Below are 23,145 nucleotides of genomic sequence, written 5' to 3'. Positions count from 1 at the left end.
TACTTTCCATTTGAAGCAAAGCGGCTTATGAGGCAGAGGCAGCCAGCCAGACAAAACTTGATATAAATTCACAACATGAGTTCTATTTGTACCTCTTCCCTAAATGCCAAATTCTACTGAAGCTCTCCTGCACCTACTGCTGTGTGATGCTGCTGAAGGAAACAACCTTAGGCAGAATGGGTTTACCCACACAGTCTTCACACTGTCACAAAGTGTGCATTGCTATAAAAATTAATCTCTTGGAGTGCTAATTCAGCTAGGTGTACCAGCATGCTTCTCGAGATTTGGGAGAGCTAGAGAAGTGGTGTCATTGTTGCAGCTGTGCCTATATGCCATGGTTCGATAACTGTCAACAAAGGAACACTAGCATCTGTAGTCCTGTATAGTTTAGTTTAGCAGGAAGTTGGAATGATGAACTGCCCAGTTTTCAGACCATATCTGGAATCAGTGTGTCAGCTGTACTGGTGATTGTTAAGCCATTAGTTAAGAACAGTTTTAGTGCCTCCCTAAATTCACTTTTCATTATAAATAACTAAACCTCGGATGCCATAAATTCAGAAAAACTGTCACATAATAGAGTATTTTCCATGTATATTTTTGAGATTATTATGTGTGTGTATCTTAAATTGCATATGAAAAATGGAAGCAGCACGTGGTACCTCTTACCAAGAATCGCAACAGCGAATTGCATCCACACACCGTCCATAATTAAATGTACACAATAGTAATAGGCTCTGTTTCATACTAACTTGCAATGCAAATAAAATTCTTGAAAGTTGCCATTCGTAGCGGAATAGTATTTTGAAGAAACATGCTCTTCATTTGGTGTTATAGTTCTAGCATTTGCACATGTACAGTATTTTACGTTGTTGAAATTTATACTCGACGTTAGACTTATCGCAAAATTAATTTTCAAGTGAGGATTTTAAATTGTAATATTAGTGTTGAACTAGGTTATTTGCAGTGTTTATGGTTACTCTTGTTTCAAATTATTATTTTGTATGTCATAAATATAATGTATCTCATATTAGAATAATAATTCAGTCTCTCTGTCCTAATTTCATACATGCATGGTAAGAGACAGTGTTATTTATAAATTTATTATTAATTCATTTATTATTAATTCAGTGCCTAATGAATAAAATAACTACTTGTATTTAAAGACTAACTTCAAGTAACATTCTTGCTATCAGTGTTGAACAGTAAATGTAATCAAGTAACAAGCATTTTTAAGTTCATTTACGGTTTACAGTAACCAGTAAATATTTTACCTTGCGAAACTACCTGGCAGATTAAAACTGTGTGCCGGACAGAGATCGAACTCTGGACCTTTGCCTTTCGCAGGCAAGTGCTCTACTGAGCTATCCAAGCACGACTCGTAGCCCCATCCTCACAGCTTTACTTCCACCATTACCTTGTCTCCTACCTTCCAAACTTCACAGAAGCTCTCCTGCGAACCTTCTACCTCAGATGGTAGAGCACTTGCACGCAGAAGGCAAAGGCCCAGAGTTCGTCTCATTCTGGCACACAGTTGTAATCTCCCAGGAAGTTCGTGTCAGCGCACACTCTGCTGCAGAGTGAAAATTTCGTTCTGGATTTTGTATTGTGTTCACCCTCTGTGGGCCCCCTGGGGGTCTGGGGGTAAGAATAGGCCCGAGGTATTCCTGCCTGTCGTGAGAGGTGACTAAAAGGAGTTTCACATGTTTTGGCCTTTATGTGATGGTCTCCTGTAGGATTTGAGCTCCATTCTTCAAAATTTTCCTGGAGAGTGAGCCAATTGGGGAAGGGCACCTTACATGGTGTATCGTGTCCACCATGCATTGAGATCTGTAGCCCACTTTCTCGTTGTCGCATTTAAGTCCCGCTCATTCTCCATCTCTTGGGCGAGGACACCTTACTGAGTGCTGTTTCCCCCATGCACTAAGTAGCGTCACTCTCTGCGTCGACGATGACCATACAGTTCTTTGCACCTGATATCCAGCATGGTAGCCAGTCCGTTGAGGTGGGGCTGACATGTACCCTGTTGGTTGTAGCCCCTTGACCACACAGGGATCACTCTACTGATGCCTGCGCCCACATATGCCAAGTGGTAGATGCCCATCCCCCTGGGGCATCAGGACTCCCGGCAATGGCCATCGTGCCAGGTGGCCTTTGCTGCAGCTGGGTGGTGCTGGTGCAGAGGGCCCCTGGTCGGAGTGGGTGGCATCAGGGCAGATGACATGCGATGAAGCGTAGTCAATCATTTCTTGCTGGTTGTGAAACACCAGTAGTCTCTAAGCATACACGAGCTCAATTCAACACACAGAACTACGACCTGAAATCGTTCCCCTCCCTGGCCACACCATGGGAGGAATGTCAGGCTAAGGATAGAAGCGGACCTTATTCGCCCTGATACCTTGTATGTTTTTTGTTGAGCATTTAGAGGACAAGTTTGGGGAGGTGGAGGGCTTGCCCAAAATGCGATCTGAGTCAGTCTTGATCGAAACAGCATCCTCTGCCCAGTCACGGGCTTTACTCATTTGTGACAAGCTGGGGGATGTTCTGTAACCATCACGCCCCATAAGAGCTTAAGTATGGTCCAGGGTATCATATTTCACAGGGACCTTCTTTTCCAGTCAGACGATGAGCTGTGCACCAATTCAGAGCAGCGAGGTGTACATTTAGTTCGGTGTGTCCATCGGGGTCTGAGGGATAATCAGGTTACCACTGGTGCCTTCATCTTGGCCTTCAGGGGTGACACACTGCCTGATAAGGTCAAGGTGATCTACTGCTGTGATGTAAAGCCCTGTATCCCTCCCCCGATCCAGTGCTTTAAGTGCTGGAAGTTCGGCCATATGTCGTCTGGCTATACTTCCAGCATCACATGTCAGGATTGCAGACGCCCATCACATCCCAATGCTCCATGTGCCCCGCCTCCCATCTGTGTCAACTGTGTAGAGCACTGTTCGCCTTGCTCACCAGACTGCAGGATTCTCCAGAAAGAATGGAAAATCCTGGAGTAAAAGACCCTTGACTGACTGACCTACGCTGTGGCTAAGAGAAAATTTGAACGCCTACATCCTGTACGTGTGAGATCGTCTTACGCGGCCGCTACAACAGTTCTGCCACCATCAGCTCCGCCAACCCAAGTCACCTCTCAGAGCCAGAAGACTACGCCTGCCCTCTTGATGGTGGGGGGGGGGGGGGGGTATTTCCCTCCGTGTTTCTGCCGCACCACCTACTTTGGGAGCAACCCTCCCCTCCCCCCCCTTCCAACCATTGGAGGATGTCCGCCCCACTTCTAAGTCAGAGAAGCGTAAGTCTTCGACTTCTCTTGCTAGGAAGGGGTCCCTTGGGTCACTCCCTTCCAAGATTTCTGCTAGTGGGAAAGACTATACCTGCCAGTGGCTGAAGTGGCCAAAAGCAGCTGGATGTAGAACTTCATGATCATCCTCAGTCCCTGAGACTAAGCCTGTAAAGTCCTCCCAACCAGGGAAACCCAAGGAGCAGTGAGAGAAATCCAAAATAAGACCCCTAAGACCAAGGAAATTGCGGTGGCACCCATGCCACCACTACCTACAAGCTCTGCTTCTAATGATTGGCATCCACTGAGGACCTAGATCTCGCCAGACCCTCAGACACAATGGATACAGACTCCTCGGGCAATAAGTCAATGGCAGCAGATGACTCTGAGGCATAAACAGCCTCATTGAAAGTTCCATGCCTTCCCAGTCTGACAATGTCATCCTCCAGTGGAATTGTGGCAGTTTTTCCACCAACTGGCTGAGCTATGGCAACAGTTGATCTTTACACCTGCTACTTGCATTGCCCTCCAGGAGACCTGGTTCCCGGCAATGCGGACCTGTGCCCTCCATGGCTATAGGGGATATTACATGAACCGTGGTGACTATAATAGTGTCAGGTGGAGTTGGTGTCGTTTGTCCTAAACTCAATCTGTAGTGACACTGTGTCCCTTCAAACCCCTCTTGAAGCTGTGGCTGTCAGAATAAGGACAACACAGGTAATAACTGTCTGCAATGTACATCTTCCTCCAGATGGTGTAGTACCCCTGAATGTATTATCTGCCATGATTGATAACTTCCTAAACCTTTCCTACTTCTGGGAGACATTATCGCCCATAACCCCTTGTGGAGGTGGCACCGTGTTTACTGGCCAAGGCAGAGATATTGAAACTTTCCTGTCTCAGTTCAACCTGTGCCTCTGAAATACTGGGCCACCGCACATTTCAGTGTGGCTCATGGTAGTTACCCCGGCCATTGTTTTATCAATTTGCAGTCCAGGACTTCTCCCATCTATCCACTGGAGAGCACATGACAACCTGTGTGGTAGTGACCACTTCCCCATCTTCCTGTCACTTCTCCGGCCTCAGGCCCATGGACGTGACAACCTGTGTGGTAGTGACCACTTCCCCATCTTCCTGTCACTTCTCCGGCCTCAGGCCCATGGACGGTTGCCCAGATGGGCTTTAAACAAGGCCGACTGGGTAACTTTCTCTCTTTAGGGTGCCCCTGGTGTAAGGCAGTCCGTTGGTAGTTGCTGGAAGCTGCTGAAGCAATTAAGGAGCTTCGGCAAGCTCTACAGTGGCATAAGCAGCACCCTTCCCTGGAGCACCTCGTAGCCTTTAAATGGCTCCGTGCCCGCGTTCGCCAACTTACCAAACGACGGAAGCAGGAGTTTTGGTCGAGATACATCTCGACCATTGGGTTCCATACGTCACCTTCCCAAGTCTGGGCAAAGATCAAACGTCTTTTCGGCTACCAGACCCCAACAGGTGTTCCTGGTGTTATCATAAATGGTGGTGTGTTATCTACCAATGCATACGCGAGTGCGGAGCACTTCACTGAAGTTTTTGCTTCAGCCACTACGACAGAGAATTACTCCCCAGCCTTTCGCACTCTCAAATGGCGGCTGGAAGGGAAAGTCCTCTTATTCACTACACGTCACAGTGAATCCTATAACACCCCATTTGCAGAGTGGGAGCTCCTCAGTGCCTTTGCACATTGCTCCAACACAGCTCCTGGGCCTGATGGGATCCACAGCCAGATGATTAAACATCTCGTATCTGACTACAAGCGACATATCCTCGTCATCTTCAACCGGAGATCACAGTGGTGGGAGAGCACCATCATTCTGGTGCTCAGACGCCTTAAAAACCCACTTGACGTGGATAATTATCAGCCTATCAGCCTCACCAACATTCTTTGTAAGCTGCTGGAATGTATGGTGTGTGGGAAGTTGGGTTGGGTCCTGGAGTCACGAGGCCTACTGTCTCCATGTCGGGGCGGCTTCAGCCAGGGTTGCTCTACCACTGATCATCTTGTGTTGTTAGTCTGCCATCAAAACAGCCTTTTCCAGACACCAACACCTGGTTTCCATCTTCTTTGATTTACGAAAAGTGTACGACACGACCTGGCGGCATCATATCCTTGCCACATTGTATGAGTGGGGTCTCTGGGGCCTTCTCCAGATATTTATCCAGTACTTTCTGTCGCTCTGCATTTTCCGTGTCAGTTGGTGTTTCCCATAGTTCCATCCATATCCAGGAGAGTTGGGTCCCACAGGACTCCGTATTGAATCCGGAACCAGCACTTTACCTCAGTGACGATCCACTCGCTGTAGTGGAGACATATCGATTCTTAAGTCTGGTTTTCGGTGCTTGTTTGACATGGATTCCTCACCTTTGTCATCTTAAACGGAAGTGTTGGCAGCACCTCAGTGCCCTCCGCTGCCTGAGCAACACCAACTGGGGTGCAGATCGCTCCACACTGTCGCAGCTCTAAAGAGCCCTTGTTCAATCCCGCCTTGACTATGGGAGTGTGATTTAGGGTTTGGTGGCACTCTCAGCATTACATTTGCTAAACCCATTGCATCATTACGGAGTTTGACTAGCGACAGGAGCTTTTAGGATGAGTCCGGTGACAAGCATACTAGTGGAGGCTGGAGTCCCTCCATTGAAAATCATACGTGCACAACTACTCGCCAGTTACATTGCACAAATTCATAGCTCTCCTGAACATCCTAATTACTGTCTCCTTTTCACAATCACAGTGGTTCACCTCCTGCATAGACTGCCTTGAGTCAGGGCTGATGCTTGCGGCTCACGTGCGATCGCTTCTGTCTGAACTGGAGTCATTTTCTTCACCACCTCTCCTTGAGGTCCATTCACATACACCTCCATGGTGTATCTGTAGGCTGATGTTTCTCCTGGACCTTCCACGTGGCCCTAAGGACTCCGGTAACCCTGTGGCTCTTCGCTGTCACTTCCTTTCGGTTCTTGATGTATTCCAGGGCTCGGAAGTAGTTTACACCGATGGCTCGATGGTTGATGGTAATGTTGGCTTTGGCTTTGTCCACAGAGGCCATATTAAACAGCATTCCTTGCCCGATGGCTACAGTGTATTCACTGCAGAGCTGGTGGCCATATCTTCTGCACTTTATTATGCCCGTTCATGCCCCGAGGAGTCAGTTTCTTCTGTGTACTGACTCCTTGAGCAACCTACAATCTATTGACCAGTGCTGCCCTCTATCCTCTGGTGGCGTCCATCTGTGCCCTGGACCAGTCCCATCGTTTGGTGGTGTTTGCGTGGACCCCAGGACATGTCAGCATCCCAGGCAAGGAACTTGCCGACAGGCTACACGAAAACTACTTCTGGAGATGGGAATCTCTAAACCTCACCTAGGTTCTGATTACGCCACAGTGTTTGTCGGTTTTGGGAGACGGAATGGCATAACAGTACGCACAACAAACTGCGTGTCATTAAGGAGACTACGAATGTGTGGAAGTCTTCCATGTGGGCTAGTCGCAGCGAATCAGTTGTCCTCTGCCGACCCCACATTGGTCCCGCTTGGGCGACCCACGGTTACCTCTTGCACCATGAAGACCTGCCTCAGTGTCGGTGCATCACCCAGTTGACAGTGGCCCATATTCTGGTGCACTGTCCCACTTTGACTGCCCAGTGAAGAAACCTTAGGTTACCAGACTCTTTGCCGCTAATTTTATCTGACAGTGCCTCATCGGCTGATTTAGTTTAAAGTTATATTCGTGAGGGTGGGTTTTATCATTTGATCTAAGTTTTAGTGCATGTCCTCTGTGTCCTCCACCCTAGTGCTTTTAGGGTGGAGGATTTAATGTGTTGCAGAGTGGATGACTTTTCCTTTCTATTCTCGTGGTCGGCCAGCCACTGTAATCTGCTTTGTTTTACTCTCTTCTGTTTCTAGTGTCTCTCGGTTGTTTTGTTGTCCTCTTTTGTTCCTTTTAGTGTTCGTTGCCTTTCCTTCGTTCTTGTGGTTTTTTCCTTCCTTTCCGTTTTGTTATGTCTCATCTAGTTTATTCTCCCACTTGTGGCATTGTTTCATTAGGAACAAGGGACCGATGACCTTGTAGTTTTGTCCCCCCCTTTAAACCATCCAACTAACCAACCAATCACCCTTTGTGTCTTGAGACAGGTAACTAAAGTTTTAAGGAAATTATCCTTGTAATATACATATTTTTTGTGGTCAGTGCCTTAGTTTCAGCAGCATGTGTGCCCTGACTGTCCTCCTCCTCCTCCTCCTCCTCCTCCTCCTCCTCCCCCCCCCCCCCTCCCACCCTACCTTTTATACCGCTGGTTTTTTTTTTCCACATATTTTCCACAAATTATAATTAGTCTTTCCTTCACCAGGTGATGACATAATGACGATGTCCTACAGCGAATCTGATACTACAGTGGAGGTAGTAACAAGTTCTAGAAAAGAATCTTTACCACAGTTTCAGTACAGCAGGGTGAGTGAGATTCTTGAGTTATTTCTTGTAAATAATTGGTTGAAAATAATGACTAAATTTGTTTTTCACTTTTCAGGAACAACTTATTGAATTTGGCCGGAGTCCTTTAGCAAAAGTAAGACCTGAATGCTTAGACCCAGCGTTTAACAAGTAAGTGGCAGATAAAATATAGAAAAATATTTCATGGTGTTATCTTCGCATGTCTGTTGGTTTCATTTCTGTATCAAAATTTTGTAGTGCTCGTGGTGTGTGGGACCCAGAGCTTTGGCACCTAGAGAGGAAGCGATCTGAAACACCTCCAGATGACAGAGGTATAAGAGGAGATCCTGCAGATACTCACAAGGTACTTCATCTTTTAGAAAAGAGTTAGTTTTCCATTATCTCTCTAAAAAATATGTATTTTAATATCCATATATGTTGACACTAGGATAACAAGTGAATGTGTACATCAGTGCAACTACAAATTGTGTCAAAACATGCTCAGTAATTGATAGTCCCACAGATATCAGATTGGAAATTTAAAGAAATAGGTCCGCAGTCTGCCGTGCCTCACCACTAACTGGCTGGGTGAACGATGAGAGAAAATGAAAGCAAGGGCATTCAGACTCCATTTTGACTGCATTGTGAAACACTTTGCTCAACCAACATTTTAATGATTGTTTTATTAAGCAATTCTTAATTTAATAATACCATACCACTATGTTGATGATGACATAAAAACAAATTGCATAATTGCGAATAAGAGGAAACAGTTGATAATTTTCGTCACTCATGTGAAAAATTATTTCAGTGCATAAATTTGCAATAGTAATAATAATAGTAGTAGTAATAATAATAATAATAATAATAATAATAATAATAATAATAATAATAATAATAATAATAATAATAATAATTCCCGTGGAGGCCCGGGAAAAGAATAGGCCTCTGGTATGTTCTGCCAGTCGTAAAAGGTGACGAAAAGAACAAATCACTAATAGGGCTAACCCCCCCCCCCCTTTTAGTGTGATTAGTTGGTTCAGGACAGAACTAAAGCAGCCTGGGACAAGCGCCGTCATGGTCGGGGATGACGCTTGAACCCCATGCCCGTCCACAATGGTAACGACACTGCTAGCCAACTGGAAAATGATTCAAATCCAAATAGAGGTGTTTTGCAGGATATGCTTCCTGCAACCACCCTAGAAGGAAAACAAAGACAGAGGATGAGATGGTCAGATGAAGTTAATAGACACCTCATGTTCTGTTATTACCAAGCAACAAACCTAGGAACCAACACAACTGGATACAGATCACAAGTATACACAACATTTATTACCAGATACCCAGAATTAAAATTTTTAACAGAACGACGACTAGCTGATCAGATCCGTGTAATATTCAAAAATAACAGGATACCTCAGTCAGAATTAGAAAACATCAAACAACAAGTACAACAAATACTGGAACAAAATAATGTGCAATCACAAGAAGAAAAAGAAAATACAGTAATGGACTCAAACATCCCAGAGCAAACAAACAAAGAACAACACGCATCAATTAAACAGTCAGAGGAAAACGAAATCTTAAGACAGCCACCAGAACAAGCACAAATAGAACACGAAGTGACACACATGTTAGACATAGAAGAAAAATTTCAGCTGACATATGTAGAATACAAAGACACAAATACAGACATTAGACCATTCTTGCATAGACCACCAAATAACCCACAAGTCGAAACAACAACAACAACAACAACAACAACAACAACAATCAACACAATCATACACAACAAAATAAATGAAAATACAACTATGGAAGAGTTACAACTACTGGTTTATATAGGAGCACTCACTACACTAAATATACACACTAGGCAGAGATCAGAACCAACCAAGACACAGAAGAAACCCACAAAACCAGCATGGCAACACAGGCTACAGATCAGAATAGAAAAACTGAGAAAAGACATTGGACAGCTAACACAATTTATAAGAAATGAAATATCAGACAAAAAACGAAAAAGGTTAGGTAAAATCTCACAACAAGAAGCGATAGAGCAGTTAGATGAAAAGAAGCAGAAATTACAAGCATTGGCCAAACGACTTAGAAGATACAAGAAAAGTGAAAATAGGAGGAAACAAAACCAAACATTCAACACAAACCAAAAGAAATTTTACCAGACAGTAGATAACACACACATTAAAATAGACAATCCACCAAGCGTAACAGACATGGAACACTTCTGGAGCAACATATGGTCAAACCCGGTACATCATCACAGGCATGCATGGTGGATACAAGCAGAAACAGACATACAAGATGATACCGTGGATGCCTGAAGTGATAATTTTGCAACATGAAGTCACCCAAGCAATTAATTCTACTCACAATTGGAAAGCCCCTGGAAAAGATAAAATAGCAAATTTCTGGCTAAAGTAGTTCACCTCAACACATTCACATCTAACTAAATTAAGTTACCGAGCGAGGTGGCGCAGTGGTTAGACACTGGACTCGCATTCGGGAGGACGACGGTTCAATCCCGCGTCCGGCCATCCTGATTTAGGTTTTCCGTGATTTCCCTAAATCGCTGCAGGCAAATGCCGGGATGGTTCCTTTCAAAGGGCACGGCCGACTTCCTTCCCTGTCCTTCCCTAATCCGATGAGACCGATGACCTCGCTGTCCGGTCTCCTTCCCCAACACAACCAACCAACTAAATTAAGTTACATTGCAGACCCATACACATTCCCTGATGCACTTATACATGGAATAACTTATCTGAAACCTAAAGATCAAGCACACACATGAAACCCAGCTAAATATCGTCCCATAACATGCCTACCAACAATATACAAAATATTAACTTCAGTTATTACACAGAAATTAATGACACATACAACACAGAACAAAGTTGTAAATGAAGAACAAAAAGGCTGCTGCAAAGGAGCACGAGGATGTAAAGAGCAACTAATAATAGATGCAGAGGTGACATATCAAGCTAAAACTAAACGAAGGTCGCTACACTACGCATACATTGATTACCAAAAAGCTTTTGATAGTGTACCCCACTCATGGTTACTACAAATATTGGAAATATACAAAGTAGACCCTAAATTGATACAGTTCCTAAACATAGTAATGGAAGAATTGGAAAACCACACTTAATATACAAACAAATTCAAATAATATCACATCGCAGCCAATACAGATTAAGCGTGGAATATACCAAGGAGTCTCATTAAGTCCTTTCTGGTTCTGCCTTGCTTTGAACCCAATATCCAACATGCTAAGTAATTCAAATTATGGATATAATATTACCAACACATCATCACACATTTGCTATACATGGATGATCTAAAACTACTGGCAGCAACAAATCACCAACTCAACCAATTACTAAAGATAACAGAAGTATTCAGCAATGATATAAATATGGCTTTTGGAACAGACAAATGTAAGAAAAATAGCATAGTCAAGGGAAAACACACTAAACAAGAAGATTACATATTGGATAACCACAGCGACTGCATAGAAGCGATGGAAAAAACAGATGCCTATAAATATCTAGGATACAGACAAAAAATAGGAATAGATAATACAAATATTAAAGAAGAACTAAAAGAAAAATATAGACAAAGACTAACAAAAATACTGAAAACAGAATTGACAGCAAGAAACAAGACAAAAGCTATAAATACTTAAGCTATACCAATATTGACCTACTCATTTGGAGTAGTGAAATGGAGTAACACAGACCTAGAAGCACTCAATACACTTACACGATCACAATGACACAAATATAGAATACATCACATACATTCAGCAACAGAAAGATTCACATTAAGCAGAAAGGAAGGAGGAAGGGGATTTATCAACATAAAACACCTACATTATGGACAGGTAGACAATTTAAGAAAATTCTTTATAGAACGAGTAGAAACTAGCAAAATACACAAAGCAATCACTCATATAAATACGTCGGCTACACCACTGCAATTTCATAACCAGTTCTACAACCCTTCAGATCACATAACATCAACAGATACAAGGAAGTAAATTGGAAAAAGAAAACACTTCATGGCAAGCACCCGTATCATCTAACACAGCCACACATCGATCGAGACGCATCCTACACATGGCTAAGAAAAGGCAATATATACAGTGAGACGGAAGGATTCATGATTGCAATACAGGATCAAACAATAAACACCAGATATTACAGCAAGCATATTATTAAAGATCCCAATACCACAACAGATAAATGCAGACTTTGCAAACAGCAAATAGAAACAGTAGATCACATCACAAGTGGATGTACAATAGTAGCAAATACAGAATACCCCAGAAGACATGACAATGTAGCAAAAATAATACATCAACAACTTGCCATACAACATAAACTAATAAAACAACACGTTCCCACATACAAGTATGCACCACAAAATGTACTGGAGAATGATGAATACAAATTATACTGGAACAGAACCATTATAACACATAAAACACCACATAACAAACCTGACATCATACTCACCAATAAAAAGAAGAAATTAACACAACTAATCGAAATATCCATACCCAATACAACAAATATACAAAAGAAAACAAGAGAAAAAATTGAAAAATGCATCCAACTGGCTGAGGAAGTCAAGGACATATGGCATCAGGATAAAGTTGACATTATACCAATTACACTATCAGCTACAGGAGTCATACCACACAACATCCACCAGTACATCAAAGCAATACAGCTACATCCAAACTTATATATACAACTACAGAAATCCGTAATTATTGATAGATGTTCAATCACCCGAAAGTTCCTAAATGCAATATAACATATACCGTACAGTTAAAAGGAAGTCACGCTTTATCATAGTCCACGTCACTTTCCATTTTTGACCAGACATAACGTCTGAGAAAAGAAAGAAATAATAATAATAGTAATAGTAATAATAATATTTGGAACATGTTAAAACTTCATATGTAAATAAATTTGTCACTTCACCTGTTTAAATTATTATATGTAGAACATTTTACTTTGTAGTATACTTGCATAACAAATACAGGGCTATTACAAATGATTGAAGCGATTTCATAAATTCACTGTAGCTCCATTCATTGACATATGGTCACAGCACACTACAGATACGTAGAAAAACTCATAAAGTTTTGTTCGGCTGAAGCCGCACTTCAGGTTTCTGCTGCCAGAGCGCTCGAGAGCGCAGTGAGACAAAATGGAAACAGGAGCCGAGAAAGCGTATGTCGTGCTTGAAATGCACTCACATCAGTCAGTCATAACAGTGCAACGACACTTCAGGACGAAGTTCAACAAAGATCCACCAACTGCTTACTCCATTCGGCAATGGTATGCGCAGTTTAAAGCTTCTGGATGCCTCTGTAAGGGGAAATCAACGGGTCGGCCTGCAGTGAGCGAAGAAACGGTTGAACGCGTGCGGGCAAATTTCACGCGTAGCCCGCGGAAGTCGACGAATAAAGCAAGCAGGGAGCTAAACGTACCACAGCCGACGGTTTGGAAAATCTTACAGAAAAGGCTAAAGCAGAAGCCTTACCGTTTAGAATCGCTACAAGCCCTGACACCCGATGACAAAGTCAAACGCTTTGAATTTTCGGCGCGGTGGAGATCATGATCAGCAATTCATGTCATGGCCTCCACGCTCTCCCGACTTAACCCCATGTTCTTTCTGTGGGGTTATGTGAAAGATTCAGTGTTTAAACCTCCTCTACCAAGAAACGTGCCAGAACTGCGAGCTCGCATCAACGATGCTTTCGAACTCATTGGTGGGGACATGCTGCGCCGAATGTGGGAGGAACTTGATTATCGGCTTGATGTCTGCCGAATCACTAAAGGGGCACATATCGAACATTTGTGAATGCCTAAAAAAACTTTTTGAGTTTTTGTATGTGTGTGCAAAGCATTGTGAAAATATCTCAAATAATAAAGTTATTGTAGAGCTGTGAAATCGCTTCAATCATTTGTAATAACCCTGTAGATGATTCTTATGCTGTCTAGGATCTCCTGGCAGCCAATTGTCTGTCAGGTTTAGCCATAAATAACATTCCTCCCTAATAGTAATTCATCATCTGAAACATATTATCTTGATCTTTCTTCTATAGCACTGTATTTCCCAAACTTCTAAGCCCTTTCTTCTCTGAACTATTCATTGTCCACATTCCACTTTGATACAGAGCTACTCCAAATAGACACTGTCAGAAAAGACAAAAACCTAAGTTTATTTTTGATGTTAACAAATTCATGTCAGAAATTCTTTCCTTGCACTATTGAGTCTTCAGTTTTTATCTTCTCAACTTCGGCCATCCTTCATTTTGTTGTTCCTGTATAGCAATACTCGTCTACTACACTTAGCCTCATATCCTGATTTCATTCCCTCAGCTTCACCTGAAACAGACTGCGTTCAGTTACCCTCATTTTACCTTTATCGTTCTTGTAACCTCTTCTGAAGATATTGTAGCATCTTCAGCTGCTCTTGAAAGTCTGACAGAAATACAGTGCCATCAGCAAACCACAAAACTCTCTTCTCCCCGAGCTTTAATCTAGTTTCAAAGTTCCTTCTTGGTTTCCATTGTCTGCTTAATGTGTCATCAATAACATTGGGGACAGGCTATAATCATAGCATACTCTAAACAAACTACAGCCTTAAATATGACATTGCATGGTTGTCAAATAGCCAGCTGCACTGTGAGAATAGAGGTTTTGTTGCAAGTTAAAAATCATATTTTCTTCCCTAGTGTATGCAGTAGTTTCATACAGTAATACAAGAACAAATCGATGATATCTTCCCATTCAAATAGCCATAAATGGAATTTCAAAAAGTGTAAAATATTAGAAGCATAATGATGCAACATTGTGCAGAAATACCTACAGCAGGAAACGTTACCCATACATACTAAAGCACATTGCTACATTAATGTAACATTGATTTGTAACAATACTGCCTTTTAAATGACAAATAATGGAATTTAACATATGACGAAAATAAATATCCATAAAAATAAAACATTTGCAACTGCCATCGAAAGAGCAGCATGAATGTTTTGCACTTATATATATATAACATTGAAAAATAAATTTTTTTGCTAATTATGCAAAAGATTACGGCAGATAGCTTTGATGTAAAACAAAAAAAATATGTAAGCTCTACCAAGTGGCTTGTAAGTTTTTCTCAGTGCAAATAGTAAGACAGTGAGATGTCTGGTTTGAAAAACAAAGCACTTCTGAAAAGCAATTTAAATAGATTTGTGTGTGGTGTCAGTATATCTAGAAGTGAAACCTAAAAGAGGAACGTAAAAACTTAGAGAAAGCAGGGGGAAACAAATGTGCAATGTGACCACAACTTGTCACTATTCTGAAAGTTTTGAGATAGGATAAGATTGTGTGTGACATTACTTGAAATTTTCATATTTTCTTAATGAGGAAAAGAGATGAGTAAAAACTAATTCATATAAGGGAACAAACTGTGTGATAATTTGAATTTAGTTTCATTAGATTTGTTTTAGCTGAACTGTGTAAGGAAGTGCTAAGTTTATAGCTGATGATTGTAACAGTAGTTCAGGTTTTTGGGATTCTGTTCACTAGTAACCTGTAGGAACATAATGAATCTTTACAGTGTTGTACAACTTGTCAATTAATATAATACTATCTACTTTTTCCACAGATGGGAAATTTCTAATAAATTTTTTGCACACCACTCTTCATTTCTCTTATGAAGATCTTCCTCTCACTTCAGTTTTCTTTCATTTATATTTTTCCACTGCTCATATTTACTTCCCTCCAAAGACTGCTTTCGTTTTTCTATAGGCAGTGCATGTTCCCCTTGGTCATGCTTAACAACTTCCAATGTCTCATCTAGTAATTCCTGCTTTGCAGTTTTTCTCTTTCGTTCAAACTCAGCTTCTTTAGGGGTCTATATTCCCATTAGCTTCCTTCATTTAAGGCTTCGTTATATTTTCTCCTTTCGTAAATTATCTTGGGTGTTACCCAAGGATTCCTTAAGGTAGAGAGCAGTTACCTTCCAAAGAAATGGATTCATGGCTTTGGAGTAGTTAACACATAGTAAATCTTTATTCATTTAACTTCTTAATTATGAATTGACTGCGTACCTGAACTAAATTGTATATACTTCATACAAACTTCAATTATTTTTATGAATAGAAATGTTCTTAAGTACTATGAACAGGTCAGTAATTGAAACCATATCAAGTAGTGTGCCATACACAAATGTGGTTTTCAATGTTTCTTCTTGTGATGTGACAAGGAATATATTTCTTAAATTCGGTTGAAGAAAGCAGTCAGTTCAGCAGAAGAATAATTATTTGTGTGAATGGCTCCCATAATTCGTACAGGTTACTGTCTATTTTTATCTCTCCAAACCTTAGTATATTAAGATTTCTCGAGTAAATAATGTAAATATTCTGTGAAGTATCCATATTTCTCATGTTTCTGTTTCTCCCTTACAGCGTAGATCTGGTGATCCAAGGGAACGAATTCGGAAAGAGCAAGACGGTATTATTCTAAGTCCTCAGCGCCGAAGTTTTAACTCGGGTTGCTATGTTGCACCAGCTCAACAAACCCTAGGCCGTCGATCTGAAAGCCCTACAAATAAATCAGAGCGTGAAAGGTTTGTGAAAATTCTGTTAATTGTTTCCAGACAAGACTTCTGTTAATTGTGGTACATCAAAACATAAATCAGTTGAAAGCTCAAGTAGCAAAACAATAGTTGCTCTTATGTTCTTGCTGCAATTTGGAGATAACAACATACCGTATAGTGTCTGTCTACTAGTTTGAACTGTGTGCCATTAAGCTAACCAAAACTCCTCTTGTAAATTCCAGATTTTTGTGGGGACGAATTAACTTTCTCTACTAGGTTTCGTATAAAAAGCTACCTACGTAAGTGTTTAAACAATGGAAAATCCATGATAGAATGTAACAATATTACGAGGAGAGTTGCATACGCTCACAACAAAAGACTGTCAGAAAGTGAGCTTCCGGCCAACCAGGACTTTGTCAGAGATAGCACGCACTGATCAGTCTCTGGTAGCTGAAGCCAGACTGCGAGCAGCAGCATGTGGTGGGAGAGGCAGCTGGGTGGTGAGGGTAAGGAGAAGGCTGGTGCGGTGGGGAGGAACAGCAGGTAGGGTAGGAGATGGTAAAGTGCTGCTGTGGGATCATACAGGAATGAGGTGGAGAGATGTAGGGCAGCTAGGTGTAGTTGGATCGGACGGGGGGGGGGGGGGGGGGGGGGTAGTGGAAAAGGAGAGAAGTAAAGACAGAGGGTGCATTGGTGAAATAGAGGGCTGTGTAGTCCTGGAATGGGAACAGGGAAGTAGTGAGATTGGTAAGGAAAATGACTGACAAAGGTTGAGGCCAGGAGAGTTACAGGAATGTAGGATTTATTGCAGGGATAATTCCCACCTGTGTAATTCAGAAAAGCTGGTGTTGGGGGGAACGAACCGGAGGGCAGAGGCTGTGAAGCAGTCACTGAAATCGAGAATGTCGTGTTGGGTAGCATACTCGGCAATACGGTAGTCCTGCTCCAGCTGTTTCTCGGCAACAATTTGTTGGTAGCCATTCACGCAGACACCCAGCTTGTTGGTTGTCATGTATAATGCATCAGTGGTTGCAGCCTAGCTGGTAGATCACATGACTGGTTTCATAGATAGCTCTGCCTTCGAGGAATAGGTGATGTTTGTGACAGGAATGGAGTAGATGGTGCTGGGAGGTTGTATAGGACAGGTCTTGTGTCTAGGTCTATTACAGGGATATGAGCCATCAGGCAACGGGTTGGGAGCAAAGTTGTGTAGGTATGGACAATGATATTGTGTAGGTTCAGTGGGGAGCAGAATACCACTGTGGGAGGGGTGGAAATGGTAGTGGGTAGGACATTCCTCATTTCTGGGCATGGCGAGATGCAGTAGAGACTTAGGCTGAGCATGTGGTTCAGTTGCTCCAGTCCTGGGTTTTTTGGAGTAACCAGGGGAATGCTTCGCTGTGGCTAGATGGTGAGACTTAGGGAGGTAGTGGGTGACTGGAATGATACAGCACAGATATGCTTTTGTAAAAGATTGGGAGGGTAATTACTGTCTGTGCAGGCCTCAGCGATATCCTCTGTATATTTTGAGAGGGACTGCTCGTCGCTACAGATTTGACAGCCACAGGTGGCTAGGCTGTATGGAAGGTGGTACTTGGTAAGGAATGGGTGCAGCTGTCGAAGTGGAGGTATTGCTGGTGGTTGGTAGGTTTGATACGGATAGAGGTAAGGATGTTGCCCTCTATGAAGTGGTGTCTTGTTGGTTTGAGGAGGACTAGGTGAACTGAATGGGGGGGAAGGTACTGAGGTTCTGGAGGAATGTGTATACGGTGTCATCACCCTCGATCCAGGTCACAGAGATGTCACATTAGTGAATCTGGACTAGGTGATAGGGTTTGGGATTCTGGATGTTTAGGAAGGATTCCTCTAGATGGCCCATGAATAGGTTGGCATAGGATGGTACCATGTGGGTGCCCATAGCTGTATCCCAGATTTGTTTGTAGGTAGGTAATAACTTCAAAGGAGAAGTAATTGTGGGTGAAGATATAGTTGGTCATGGTGACTAGGAAGGAGGTTGTCAGTTTGGGATTTGTGGGGTGTAGGGAAAGGTAGTGTTAAATAGCGATAATGCCATGGGCATTAGGGATGTTAGTGTAAAGGGCGGTGGCACCAGTAGTGACAAGTAGGGCACCATATGGTAAAGGAACAGGAACTGTGGAGTCGGTGGAGGAAATGGTTGGTGTGTTTTATATAGGAGGGTAGGTGGTGAGTAATAGGCTAAAGATGTTGGTCTAAGAGAGCAGAGTGTGTCTAAGGGGGCACAGTAACCAGCCACAAAGGTGCTTTCTGGATGTTTGGGTTTATGGAGTTTAGGAAGCATGTAGAAGGTAGGAGTGTGGGCAGTAGTAGGGGTGATGAGAGGGTGGACTCCAGGGAGAGGTTTTGAGATAGGCTTAAGGATTTGAGGAGAGACTGGATTTCTGTAATGGGCTCACTGGCAGTGTTTGTAGGTGGATGAATTTGACAGCTGGCAGAGTCCTTCTGACAGGTAATTCTTGTGGTTCAGAACAGTGGTGGAGCCTGTGTCAGCAGGTAGGGTTATAAGTTTGGGATCAATTTTTAGATGGTGGGTTATGGTTCTCTTAGAATGTGTGTTTGGGATTTGGGGAATGATGTTGAGGCTGGGGTTAAGAAATTCTGTAAAGTTCATGGGGAGTAACTTCGCGGTAGTGGGGCAGATCACTGTTGACTGGAGGAATGAAGAGTGAGGCAGGGTTCAGCATTGGCTTTGAGTACGGTGTGAGTAGTAGGGTTGGTGGTGAAGTTTTTCACTGTAGGAGCAGGAGAAGCAGAAAAGATTTTTATTAAGTCCTCCATGGTGGATTTTGGGAGTGGGGCAAAATGTGAGGCCTTTGAAAGGAATGATACTTCTACATGGGTAAGGCTTTTGGAGCAATCATGACCGTGTGTTGGGTCTGTTTAGGTTTTGGATTCTGTGAGATGGTGGGAGTGAGTTTTTGAGGGTGGGGTAATGTAGCAAGTCTGCGAGACAGGGTTTGTCAGCTATGAGTGACCAGGGGGCAGAGTCATCAATTGTAAAGGTGGAGGATAGTGGTGGTAGTCCAAGGTGGGAGTAGGAAGTGAACAGGATGGAGAGGTTTTGAGGTGGCATTGTACATGCTGCTGTAGTTCATGGAGGGCAAATGTGGGTGTGTGTTATGGGATCCAGGAATTTTGGATTGCATAACAGGAGAATTTGTGGAAGGAGAGAAGGTGTTGCAAGGTGGTTTGGGCCTGATCGCTATGGTTTTGTGGGACTGTTGGTCAGGGTTAAAGATTGGCATAACCTGAACAGATTGGTCACTGTGGAAGGAAGGGTGGCAACCAGAGACGGGTAATTTGATGGTAAGGACATTTTGGGGATTCCATGAACCAACAATAATGCAGGTACAGTATATGGGACTGGGTTCCAGCGAGGGATAAGGAAAATTTTCTGTATTGACACTGATGAAGCAAGTATCCATGGTGGTGGTTAAAAACACACAATATTTAAATAACATAGAATATGTTTAAAAATGGCAAAAGTCACCAAAACGCATTGTAAAAATTACGAAGGATGAAGTGAGGGAGTACGTTGATAGTGAAAGGAAAAAATGCTGCCTGGCTCAGTTCACTCCTCGAGCCACTGTGGTCCAACCCCACTGCCCCCACATCACCACTTGTTAACTTTCCAGAATGTCTTAACTCCAACCTCACCTCACTATCATTTCCCAAATTCATCAATATGCGTACTAACTTTATATCCTCAGAAAGAACCACAATAAACCATCTAAAAACTGAACCTAAACTTAAAATCCTAGCTGCTTACAAAGGCTCAACCACTATTTTGAACCACAAGGATTACCTGGCAGAAGAATTCTGCCAGCTGTCAAATTCATCCACCTACAAACCCTGCCACTCCCCATGCTCCTTCCTTCTACATGCGTCTTAAATTCCATAAATCCAACTACCCAGGAGGCACCATTGTGGCTGACTGTGCCCCATGAGAGACACTCTGCTCTTCTCTTAGACCAACATCTTTAGCCTATTACCCACAACCTACCCTCCTATATAAAAGATACCATTTCCTCCGCCAACTCTCTGCAGTTCCTGTTCCTTTCCCACGTGGTACCCTGCTGTCACTATTCATGCCACCTCCCTTTACGCTAACATTCCTAATGCCCATGAACACTGCCTTTTGCATTGCCCCATAGATTTCAGACCAACGACCTCTTTACTAGTCACCATGATCAACTATATCTTCACACACAATTAGTTCTCCTTTGAAGGTATTACATACAAACAAATCCGGGGTTCAGCAGTGGCTGTCCACATGGCACCTTCCTATGCCAACCTATTAATGGGACATTTAGAGGAATCCTTCCCAAACCCTCTCACCTGGTTCAGATTCACTGATGACATCTTTGTGACCTGGTTCGAGGGTGAGGGCACTATATCCACATTCCTCCAGAACCTCAACATCTTCGCCTCCATTCTCTTCACCTAGTCCTACCCAAACCAACAAGACACCTTTGTCAATGTTGACCTCCACTTCAAAGAGGGCTACATCAGTACCTCTGTCCATATAAACCATATCAGTCACCATCAATACCTCCACTTTGACAGCTGCACCCATTCGATACCAGGAAGTCCCTTCGATACAGCCTAGCACCCGTGGCTGTCAAATCTGAAGCAACGAGCAGTCCCTCTCGAAATCTACAGAGGGTCTTAGTGAGGCCTGCACAGACCATAATTACCCTCCCAACCGTGTACAAAAACAGATCTCCTGTGCCTTATCTTTCCAGTCACCCACCACCTCCCAAAGTCCCACTGTCTAGCCACAGAGCAGCTTTCTCCTCGATACTCTGTACCATCCAGGACTGGAGGAACTGAATTAGATTGTCCACCAGCGTTAAGACTACCCCAAGTTGTGCCCTGAAGTTAGCAGTTTTCAGGAGAAACTGCTTCTGCTGCCAAGTCCCTCTGAGTACTGAGTGCCAAAGCTGCAAGTTGACATCCTAGATAGGCCTCCGTATTGTACATGGCACATACACTGCCCATCACTGTTGCTGCTCTGAAAGACTGGGCATGTGGTGCCACCCTATGTAGAACACCGGCGGCAACAGTATATAGACAATTTTCCAACACTCAGACTGACTGCACTGAAGAACATTAAGTTTTGATGTGGCACAGTACAGTGTTCCACGTCTTGCTAAAAAGAAACCCATTGTGTCTATTAATCAAATTATCTGCCAACCTAATTGCAATTGCCCTTTAACAACACTGTCCCAGTTTTTGGAAGTGTTGGCAACCATCAAAGTTTTCTCAAATCTCATATTTTGTCCCTTGCTTAAGCAGTATTCTGCTGCTGCCGATTATTCTGGCTGTTGTAGCCTCAAATGATAGCAATGTTCCGTGCACCTATCATGAACTGTGAAAGTCATCGAACAGCCAATTCAAGCGTTCTCACATGGACACAGAACATTGTATACACCAGGCTTGTTGAGCACAGATAATCTTTCACAGAGCTGAGTTGTGCCCTCACCTTGAAGGTGGATGGAACACACTCTTAATGTTAAAACTCCTTAAAATTCTTCCTGTCATAAACAGTATGCCCCCAGCATAAGGAATAAAGGCCATCGATCTATGCTTCCCTTCATGCACCTCCAGTGATGGTCCATACACCATAGCCCGACAAATCTGCTTCTCCAAGTACCCATTTTCCTTAAAAATTCCACTCGAAATTACGTTGGTGAATAATTTGATTAATAGACAGTATGTTTCCTCTCAGCAAGATGTGGAACCCTGTACTATCCCACATCAAAACAGAATGTTCTTCGGTGCAACCAGTCAGTGTGTTTGAAAATCATTTCAGAGTGTGATATATTGTTGCTGCCAGTGTTCTTCCAAGGGTGGCACCACCTGCCCAGGGTTGGAGGGCAGCAACTGTGATGGGCAGCGCATCCACTGTGTACAGTACAGAGGCCTATATAGGATGTCAATTTGCAGCATTGGCATCAGTTCTCAACGGGTCTCAGCAGCAGAAGCAGCATTCTTCTGAAGATGGTGAGCAGATGGATTGCTGAAATATTGAATAGAGTTGATTTTAGTATCCAGCAGCATATCTGAAGACACTTTAAACAAGCTGTCTGCCTGCGTAATGGTCACCAACAAACTGTGACCAAGAAACAGCTGAAACACCCCGTTGTTCAGCATGCTGCCCAACATGATATTTATTTCAGTGATTGCTTCACAGCCTGTACCATCTGGATCCTTCTGACCAATGCCAGCTTCTCTGAAAATTGTGCATGTGGTAACTCTCCCTGCAATATAACCATTGTTCCCTTAACCCATCTGGCCTCGACCTTCATCAGTAATTTTTCTTACCCATGTAACCCCTTCCCTGTTCCCATTCTGGCATTACACATCCCTCTATTCAACCTAGACACCCTCAGTCTTTCTACTTTCCTCCTTTTTCGCTACACCCCCTCCCCCTCTAACCTTCAGATTGCACCTATCTGCTCTACCTTCCCTCCACCTCACCCCCGTACCCTCCCACAAGCAACACTTCACTGTCCCCGATCCCCTACTCTAATCATAATAAAGATGTTGTGATACTTTAAGATATAGAAATACTTAAAATTCGTGGCTAGATATGCAAAAATGAACAGGGGGTAGTATTGTGGAAATTAAGATTTCAATACAGAAAGTAATTCACAAAATATAAAAGAAAATCTTGGTAGTGTGATAGCTTCTGATGTAATCGACATTTATGTAAACTGGGCTGTGTGATA

The 23,145-nt window shown here is 42.9% G+C and overlaps 1 protein-coding gene across 8 annotated transcripts in view; it reads left to right on the top strand.

Annotated features, from left to right (window-relative positions):
* The window catches only part of LOC124544759 (eukaryotic translation initiation factor 4E transporter), a 282,347-nt gene that overhangs the window by 82,908 nt on the left and 176,294 nt on the right, over window positions 1–23,145 (top strand). For all 8 annotated transcript variants that reach the window (XM_047123432.1, XM_047123429.1, XM_047123431.1 and 5 more), the window contains exons 2-5: window positions 7,662–7,762; window positions 7,839–7,912; window positions 8,000–8,105; window positions 16,242–16,402. In XM_047123432.1, coding sequence (XP_046979388.1) covers window positions 7,662–7,762; window positions 7,839–7,912; window positions 8,000–8,105; window positions 16,242–16,402 — 442 coding nt within the window. The remainder of the gene's footprint in view (window positions 1–7,661; window positions 7,763–7,838; window positions 7,913–7,999; window positions 8,106–16,241; window positions 16,403–23,145) is intronic.

The sequence above is a fragment of the Schistocerca americana genome, chromosome 8, assembly GCF_021461395.2.
Source record: "Schistocerca americana isolate TAMUIC-IGC-003095 chromosome 8, iqSchAmer2.1, whole genome shotgun sequence".
In the NCBI taxonomy this organism is placed as follows: Eukaryota; Metazoa; Arthropoda; class Insecta; order Orthoptera; family Acrididae; genus Schistocerca; species Schistocerca americana.
The sequence above is the reverse complement of the archived record's forward strand: the minus strand, read 5'-3'. Positions and strand labels throughout refer to the sequence as shown.